General features: G+C 52.9%; 1 protein-coding gene across 1 annotated transcript; it reads left to right on the plus strand.

Annotated features, from left to right (window-relative positions):
* Positions 1-2473: 2473 nt before the first annotated feature.
* Positions 2474-7644, plus strand: ATP1B2 (ATPase Na+/K+ transporting subunit beta 2). The gene is made up of 7 exons (XM_055406064.2): positions 2474-3166; positions 4973-5101; positions 5449-5553; positions 5654-5859; positions 6093-6149; positions 6922-7020; positions 7128-7644. Exons 1-7 carry the CDS (start codon positions 3055-3057, stop codon positions 7290-7292), a joined length of 873 nt encoding a protein of 290 aa, XP_055262039.1. The 5' UTR covers positions 2474-3054; the 3' UTR covers positions 7293-7644.
* The last annotated feature ends 2006 nt before the right edge of the window (positions 7645-9650 follow it).

Consider the following 9650-nt stretch of genomic DNA (forward strand, 5'->3'; position numbering starts at 1 on the left):
AGGAGGAGAAGGGGATGACAGAGGATAAGATGGTTGGATGGCATCACCGACTCAATGGACACAAGTTTGAGTAAACTCTGGGAGTTGGTGATAGACTGGGAGGCCTGGTATGTTGTGGTCCATGGGGTCACAAAGAGTCGGACACGACTGAGTGACTGAACTGAACTGAATTGATGGGACCGGATGCTATGATCTTAGTTTTCTGAATGCTGAGTTTCCTCTTTCACTTTCATCAAGAGGCTCTTTAGTTCTTCGCTTTCTGCCATAAGGGTGATGTTATCTGCATATCTGAGGTTACTGATATTTCTCCTGGCAATCTTGATTCCAGCTTGTGCTTCATCCAGCCCAGCGTTTCTCATGATGTACTCTGCATATAAGTTAAATGAGCAGGGTGACAATATACAGTTTTGACGTACTTCTTTCCCAATTTGGAACCAGTCTGTTGTTTCATGTCCAGTTCTAACTGTTGCTTCTTGACCTGCATACAGATTTCTCAGGAGGCAGGTCAGATGGTCTCGTATTCCCATCTGTTTAAGAATTTTCTAGTTTGTTGTGATCCACACAGTCAAAGGCTTTTGCGTAGTCAATAAAGCAGAAGCAGATGTTTTTTTCTGGAACTCTCTTGCTTTTTCAATGATCCAACAGATGTTGGCAATTTGATCTCTGGTTCCTCTGGCCTTCCTCAGTGATCAGTGCAAAGAAATGGAGGAAAACAATAGAATGGGAAAGACTAGATATCTCTTCAAGAAAATTAGATGTACCAAGGGAACATTTCATGCAAAGATGAGCACAATAAAGGACAAAAATGGTATGAACTTAACAGAAGCAGAAGATATTAACAGTTGGCAAGAATACACAGAAGAACTATACAAGGATATTCATGACCCAAATAGCCATGATGGTTTGATCACTCATATAGAGCCAGACATCCTGGAATACGAAGTCAAGTGGGCCTTAGGAAGCATCACTATGAGCAAAGCTAGTGGAGGTGATGGAATTCCAGCTGAGCTATTTAAAATCCTAAAAAATGATGCTGTGAAAGTGCTGCACTCAATATGCCAGCAAATTTGGAAACTCAGCAGTGGCCACAGGACTGGAAAAGGTCAGTTTTCATTCCAATCCCAAAGGCAATGCCATAAAACGTAGCCACCCCATATTTTGGGGCCTCTCACCTCTGAGATGGCCTATACTCTGTGGAGTGTATTTCTTTTTAAATAAATCCATTTCTTATATATCACTTTATTTCTCACTAAATTCTTTCTGCACTGAGACACAAAGATCTTGATCCTCACTAAGTCCAGACACCAGGTGAGTCATTTTAATTAGGACAGTACGTTCAAGACCGAGTCTGAGTTACATGGCTTCACCTTGTTCGACTGAGCAGATCCTGAGTCCATGAAGCCTGCCCTGACCTGCAGGGGGAGAGTTTGAACGGGAGGATGCTAGAACAGGAATTGTTGGGGAATAGAGCCAACAGTGTAAGGTAAGAGTTGAAAGAAGAAGAAAAATCTCTCCAAGGAAAAGTGACAAGATTTGAAGAGACATGAAAAGACAATGAATCTTAACAGGAGGTCTTTAGAGGCCCTTGCATCTCCCTATCAGACTGTGGAAGCCCCTTTGAGAACCTCAACTTTACCTCTCCAGGGCTGGGTTGCACAAGGTCTCTAGCAGGTACTCAGTAAATGTTTGTTGACGAATGGGCAAATGAGGAGAGGAGTGCAGAAAGCGGGGGCAGGGGGTGGGTAGGTGGAAGGAGACAAAACACCTAAGCATATGGGGCTCCAGGGCTGGGGTCTCAAGGCAGTGCTGGGGGCTGGGAAAGTGGTGTTGGAAGGGCTTCAGAGGGGTGTGGGAAGGCAGGGAACCCCCCAGGCTTGGTGAGAACCAGGTGTTGGGAGACGAGGCTGTGGGACTGGAGAAGGAGGTGTTGGGGACATTGGCAGCATCTCCCTCGAGGGGAATTTCTGTCCTGTGGTGGCCTCTATGGGTCTCCTGGTGGCGTGTTCTAACCTCCAGACCTGCTAGTGTAGTATCCTGGCTGGTCTCTTAGATCTATTTTTCTTGATCTCTGGCTCCTTCTCTGTTAGTCTCACATTCTGCCCTGTCTCCAGGATCTTAGTTTCTTTCTAACTCTCTGCCTGGGGCCCCTATCTCAGCATGTATCTGCTTTCCTCTCTGTCTGCTGTGTCTCTCCGGGGTTATCTTTCCATTTTGCCTTGACACGCCTTCGATCCTCTCCACCCACCCAATCCCGTCCAGTACCTGCGGTGGGAGTAGGGGAGAGACTTGGTCCTGAGGAGGCGTCAGGGGGCGGGCCCAAGCCCTTTCTCCAAATTTGCATATGCATGAGGTCGCCCAGGCCAGAGAGAGGAGGCGGGGCTTCTGGGGGCGGGGAAGGGGGCGGGCACCCTCGGAGCCGCCGAGTATAAAGACCGCGCGCCGCTGCTGCTAACCCCGCACTGCTGAAGAGCGGAGCCTCCGCCCGGGGGACCCCTATCCCTGCCTGTCCCCACAACTGCGCGTCCCCACCCCACCCCCGTGGCCTAGCCACCTTAGGTGTGGAGGTCTCCACTCGTCAGAAGAGCCTTGAACAGTCACCCGACTCCTCTCCACAGCCTCTTTGCATCTCGGATTTCGGGGCGGCCCCCTCCCCCACCTCTCCCTGCCTCTTTGCACCCCGATTTTTCTGCTCTTCGATCGGGTTTTGCAGCCGTCTATTTTTGCATCCCTTTTCGTTTTGCTTCTGGGAGGTCTAGGGGGTGAAGCTGCGTTCGCACCCCTTCGCTTTTTTATCCTCCCCTGCTAGGACAACCCCCCTTTTCACTGCAGTGGGGGGCCTAGGATCTGTTCTTCTTACGCCGCGCCGCCAGCACCCCGCAGCGTGTGGCCTTGCGCCCCGGAATTGGCAGCGGCTGCATATCTGAGGGGGGGTCTCCCTTGGCCCCGCTGCCTTTGCTCCCCGCGCGTTGCAGTGCGTGAGGGGACTTCAGCGCGCCCCACCCCGGCTACTCCATAGCCCCCCGCCCCGCGCGGGACTTGCCCCCCGCCGTCAAGATGGTCATCCAGAAAGAGAAGAAGAGCTGCGGGCAGGTGGTTGAGGAGTGGAAGGAGTTCGTGTGGAACCCGAGGACGCACCAGTTCATGGGCCGCACCGGGACCAGCTGGGGTATGCGGGGCCAGCCGTGCGAGGGGCGGGAGGCGGGGGGATCCGCCTGGCAACGCCCGGGGAGGACGAGGTCCCGCCGGCGCAGCCCCAGCTCCCTTCCCGGGTTCCTGGCGTCCGGCCCCCCTGCCGGGCTCCGGGCTGGGATGGGGCCGAGTCGCCGGTCTAATCTCCCTGGCTGGCCGCTGCGGAGGCGGAGAAAGTAGGTCACTGCCTCCTTCCCGCCCCCCGCGGAGCCCCCTCGCGCGGGGGGTCGCGGGCTCTGCGCGCGTGTGCTCGCCGCGGCGCTTGCGCTCCCTGTCGGGGGCCGGTCAGCTCCACACGGTCGCCCCCCTTTTCAGATAAGCTCCCCTTCCCTCCCTCTGATTCTCATTAGCTGGCCAGGCCCGTCTATTTTTAGCTCGTGCCCACCCCTTGGACCCTGGGAACATTCATGAGGGGGCGGGTCTTGGAGAGGTGGGGTGTGTGTTGGAGAGGGTTCTTCACAGCGGAAGTTGTCTGGATCCCACTGCCTCGTGTTTTGGAGCTTTCTGTGACTGCTTCGTGGGTGGGGGGCTGTGGGGCCGGGGTGCCACTGGGAGGTGTTCGGGGGCTGGGTGTTGGGCTCAGATGTCACAAGCAGAGGGAGTGGTCACTGGTGGTGAGATGTGTACATCATCTGGGCCCTGTGTCTCAGGGCTTGGATGGCTTGGCAACTTCTCCACCCATACCTTGGAGGTGGTGTGTGGGACCACATATTCAGGAGATGTGGAGGGACTTGTGTCTGGTTGAGGGTCCAGTGCTGGGCATAGATGCCAGTGAAGGGTGGATTTCTTCCAAAAGGGATTTTCAAGCTGGGAAGTTGAAGCACAGGAGACATTGTGTGACACATTTTACAGTTCATCCACACTGATTGAATGCTGTTCTCATTAGCCCACCTGCCAAGGGGCCCTTGAAGTGGGTCTGATGCAGTCCTCGATGCAGGAAATGTGAAGTCCAGTCCGTGGGATTGGAGGGGTCCTTGAGTCCTTGGGAAAATCTGGGGAGGCTTGGGGAAGTGTCTTCTGAGATGAAAGGACTCGAGATCTGGGGGAATGGAAACAGCAGGTACTCACACTAGGCTGAGGAGTGTCAGTGACTTGTCACGTCCACCAAGAGTCAGCTCTCTGCCTGGAAGGCTGTGGAAAGTCTTCCTTTACACCTGCCTCTGCCCTGAGTGCTGAGTGCGAGCTGGGGGTGGGGTGACTGTTGAAGGCTCTGGACAGCTGTCTCTGAGAGACTTTGTAGCTTTGGCCGGAGCCTCATTCAAGATTCAGCTCTTGTAGGGCTCAGAGAGAGAGAGATTTTGCTGTCTGAGTGTGAGAGTCCACACCCTGAGAGATGGTTTGAGAGTTTGGTGGTGAATTGGGGCCAGTGCCAGCTTGAAAAGTCATCGTGCTGGACAACTTCAAGCACGAGTACCCATATAGCAGTAACAGATGGTGTGCCTTTTCAGGGCCATGAAGGTTGACAAGTTGAAAATGTAATTTGTGGCAAAATGACTGTGGCCTATACTAGGGCTTGTCCAAGAAACAAGAGTTTGAGTTTCTTGTGTCCTCCACAAAATTGGGCTTCACTGTGCTGTAGGACCAGAAGGGGCTGGGAGCCATGGCTGGAAGCCAGACAAACTGCCTTTTTCCAGCTTGTCTCCTTTTGCTCCCAGGGGAAGGCTCCCTGGGGCTCTGGGATTCTTTCCTGGTCAGAACCTCTGAGTGGGGGAGGGGCATGTGGCGACAGGACAGGTCATGGATGGAGACCTGGAACCTGCTGACCCTATTTCGTCCTCTTTAGCCTTTATCCTCCTCTTCTACCTCGTCTTCTATGGCTTCCTCACCGCCATGTTCACCCTCACCATGTGGGTGATGTTGCAGACGGTCTCTGACCATACCCCCAAGTACCAGGACCGATTGGCCACACCAGGTGAGTGATGAGACTCTCCCATGAGCCAGGCTCACTACTCTGGTGCCCCCAAGCCTCCCAAAGGAACTCACAGGTTGAGAACTGTCAGCTCTTAGAGGTTTAGTTCTGATGAGCCAGTCACCACATGCTGGGCAGTTTTTCTTGAAGGCCGCCTTCACATTCCCCATAGCTGAGAGCTGTGTGATCTGGGGAGGTGGCAGAGGGTCACAAGAGATCTCCCTCCCCGGAAGGTAATCTCAGATCTTCCCGTCATCCCTCACCTTGGTGTTCTCCATGTCCATCCCCTTCCCTCTGTGTGTGGTCCTTCGTCTTACATATACCCCCTCATTCTTGTCTCTGCTGACTAGGCTTGATGATTCGCCCTAAGACTGAGAACCTCGATGTCATTGTCAATGTCAGTGACACTGAAAGCTGGGACCAGCATGTTCAGAAACTCAACAAGTTCTTGGAGCGTGAGTACGAGGTCGATGGCTATGCAGGACTTCAGGCAGGGGGCTGGGGACACTGGGAGCAGGACATGAGGTCTGTGACTCTCTTTCGCCACCTCCTTAGCTTACAATGACTCCATCCAAGCCCAGAAGAATGATGTCTGCCGCCCTGGTCGCTATTACGAACAACCAGATAACGGAGTTCTAAACTACCCAAAACGTGCTTGCCAGTTCAACCGGACCCAGCTGGGCAACTGCTCTGGCATTGGGGACCCCACCCACTATGGTTACAGCACTGGACAGCCCTGTGTCTTCATCAAGATGAACCGGGTACGCATATCCTTAGTCCCCAGGGAGAATGGAAGAGGGAGCTACCATCTGCTGGCAGTTGCTTTATTTTACTGGGGCTCCCGGGCTTCGGGAGACTTTTAGATATTTGAGTGGCTGAGAGAACAAGAGAGATGTGACTGCTGGAGGCTGAGATCATGGCTGGGGGGCTGGATATTTCTGTTTTTGACAACTTCTTTTCCTAACCCTGTCACCACTCTCTCTCCTCATTACAGGTTATCAACTTCTATGCAGGAGCAAACCAGAGCATGAATGTTACCTGCGTGGGGAAGGTGAGTTTGTTGGGCCTTGTCCATCTGTTTGTCCTTATGGTTTCCATGTCATTCACTCATCTCTCCCTATCTTCTTTGCTCCCAGAGGCCCCGTAACTCTAGGGACAAGGGGGTAAGCATGGGCTCAAACTCCAAGGCGCTGCCACCCCTCATGCTTCTGTCTAGGATGCAGAAGTCTGCTCTTTTATGTGGATAGACACCCTCTCCCTGGCTCCACCCGAGCCCCTGCCTCTGGCTTCTCTCTCTGATCCTTCCATCTTCTCTAGTCCCTGACCATGTCTTCTGCTCTCGGTCTCATGTCTCTTCTGCCCTCAGTTCTTTTTAGGTATCTGGTAGCTGCTGGTCTGTGAGCACCACCTGCCACCACTAAGTTGTCCTTGGAGCCCTGCTTCCCCCACCTCTGTCCCTCTAGGAGCTTCCTGCTCCTCTTGCTTCATCCCCCTCCTTGCTTCCTACTGAGCCCTTACTCATTGATCTGTTCTCTCTCCGCTCCGCTCCAGAAACCGATTCCTGAGGATGGGGTAAGAATTTGGGGTGGGAGGGCAGTAGAAGGCTTCAGGCTCCTTAGCACCCTGGAGGACTTCCCAGTCTGATGGAGGAAACAGGACACCCCCTCCTGTGCACACGCAAATATACCAGACGCAACAGCACAAGGGATACAGATTTGAGAAAGCACAATCGGGATGAAGGAGAAACAAAGGGAAGTCTGGCCAGCGGCTGAGTTCCCGCCATCCCTAACATGCTCTCCTCCACCCTCCTGCGCCCCCCACAGCGAGATGAAGATGCCGAGAATCTCGGCAACTTCGTTATGTTCCCTGCAAACGGCAACATCGACCTCATGTACTTTCCCTACTACGGCAAGAAGTTTCACGTAAGTCCTGCGGGAGGTCGGGTGCTGGCTCCCCCAGGGAAGCAGGGTGCGGGGTTGGAGGCCCAGCTGCCTCAGGCCTGGAGTCTCGCTCTCCTCTTCCGGCCCAGGTGAACTACACGCAGCCCTTGGTGGCCGTCAAGTTCCTGAACGTGACCCCCAACGTGGAGGTGAACGTGGAGTGCCGCATCAACGCCGCCAACATCGCCACTGACGATGAGCGCGACAAGTTTGCCGGGCGTGTGGCCTTCAAACTCCGCGTCAACAAAGCCTGAGGCCCCTTCCTCCCGCCCCCGCCTCTTTCCTACGGATGCTTCTGGAATACCCCTGACCCCGCCTGATCCCTCCCTCACCCACCCCAAAGGTATTTTTTATAACAGAGCTATGGCTTGTCTGAGCCTCGTGCCCTTTTCCTTTCCTTCTGAACCCGGCCTGACATCTGTCGTGATTCTCTGGTTGCGCACACTTTCCACCATCTTCTTCCTGCCCGAGCTCTGTCAGAGACAGGGAGATGGAACCCCCAAGACGGTCATAGAGTTCGGAGTCTTTCTAGTCCTGGTGTAGCTGTGAGTGGGGTGTCCTCACAGCTCCCCACCCATCCTGCCCTCCTGTCCCACCCTCCCAGAACTATAGAAAATGCCCACCCACCCACCTTGGGCTTCCCTCATAGCTCAGTTGATAAAGAATCTGCCTGTAATGCAGGAGACCCTGGTTTGATTCCTAGGTTGGGAAGATCCCCTGGAGAAAGGAAAAGTTACCCACTCCAGTATTCTGGCCTGGAGAATTCCTTGGCCTGTGTAGTCCATGGGGGTCACAAAGAGTCAGACACGACTGAGTGACTTTCACTTTCTTTTCTTTTCACCCACCCACACACAGACGGCAATCTCTTCATGCTTATCTCCAGACAAAATGTGGCACTCCATTCTTTTTTTAAAAATAACTGAAGTATAATTAACTTACAACATTGCTGTTAGTTCCAGGCGCACAGCTTAATGATTTAATATCTCTGTAGGCTAGGGTGGTCATCGGTGTGACCCTCTATCCTCCCATGCCAGCTCAGCCGCTGTCCCCCTCCCCCATCTCCCACACCTTCTGTCTTGTGGACCACAGTTGCTGTCTCAGTGGCTTTTGACTTGTGTGACTCCTCTGGTCAGTCTTTCCCCACTTTTCCATCCCCATTCCCTCCACTGAAAGCGGGACCACTTGTAACTGAAGACACGGTGGTTCTGTGGCCTTTTCCTTCTTTTCTGGCACAGCTGGTTTCACACTCCACGTTGAATACGTGAGCTGGGAATGAGGGTCTGAAAGAGAAATCCCTGTTGGTTCTTGAAAATTCTCTTCCCGGTCTCCTATCACTCCTCAGAGGGGCGGGGTTGACCTAGGCTGAATATCCACTTTGTTTTTGCCGATGGCTCCCTCCCCTCTGTTCTCTTTCCCAGAATATCCTGCAAGTTTTACTTCCCAGGCGCCCTGGGGGAGGGGCAGCCACTTTGGCTGGGTCCCCAGTGGCCACCTTGGAAACGTCAGCTGGTTATGGGACTATTCCATCTCCTTCCCCTGCTGGTTATGGGACTATTCCATCTCCTTCCCCTCCGCTCAGCTCTGCTCCCCCACCCCCATCCTCTCTGTGGCTTCTCTTAGCAAGTTATCAACTAATCACTAACTCCTCCCCTTTCTTCCGCATGCCAGCCTGAAAATTGCAGACACCTCCTCCTTTTAAGACTCTGAATTTCTTGGTTCCATCTCCTTCAGACCCTTTGCCTTCTTAAACAACCCCATAGTGCCCATAGAATGTTAAATGAGGGACCTCCTGTGTTCTTGAGTTATAGAGGCATTTTAACTCTTTCTTCTCCCACGCCCTTCACTTCCCCACCTGTAATTTCCCTGTTCTTTTTTGATGCTGCAGCTCCCACACCCCACCCATGGGTGGACCCTTCCCTGTTCTTCTCTGGCTGGATCTGAGGCTCTTCCCTTTGGATCCCATTGTTTTCCTGCACTCCCCTCACCCAAGTGGTCTCTCTCTGCAGTTATTTAATGCCTGTGTCTGATCTACTGTAAAAAGAGGATAAAGTACAATAAAATGAGAGCAATTATATATATATATAAATATATATATCATACATGGAGCCCTGCGTGCAGGTTGTTCCTTTCTGAGCTTTTGGAGGAGCCCTGGGAAGGGGGTGAGGGGTGGATTTGGGTGATCTGAGGGTTACCCGGCCCTTGGGAAGACCAATTCCCTGCTTTGATCTCTTTTGTCCAGTGTCCAAGTGTTTACCTCCTAGATTGCTCCATCACCCATACTGTCTTGAGATCAATCACTCAATACAAGACAGGCAAGAAGCCTATGTCCTTTTTTACAGCTATACTTATAAAGTGCCTACTATGTGCATTCTAGGCATTGTGAAGATACACTTATGAAAGAGGCAGAGTTCCTGCCCCCAAGGAGCTCCCCAGTATAACAGGAGAGGGGATGAGCACACGAGAAACTCTCAAACCAGGTAGACCTAAACGTATTTCCAGGAAGGAGAGAAAGCTGGGGAGGACAAAATTCAGAGTGGTCAACCACTCTCTGGGGGGTCGGGGTGGGGGTTCATAGGGAAGGTTTCTTAGAGGTTTCAAGGATGGGGTGGCTT

The sequence above is a fragment of the Moschus berezovskii genome, chromosome 20, assembly GCF_049115385.1.
Source record: "Moschus berezovskii isolate FMDL1 chromosome 20, NW_MosBer_1.0, whole genome shotgun sequence".
NCBI lineage: Eukaryota > Metazoa > Chordata > Mammalia > Artiodactyla > Moschidae > Moschus > Moschus berezovskii.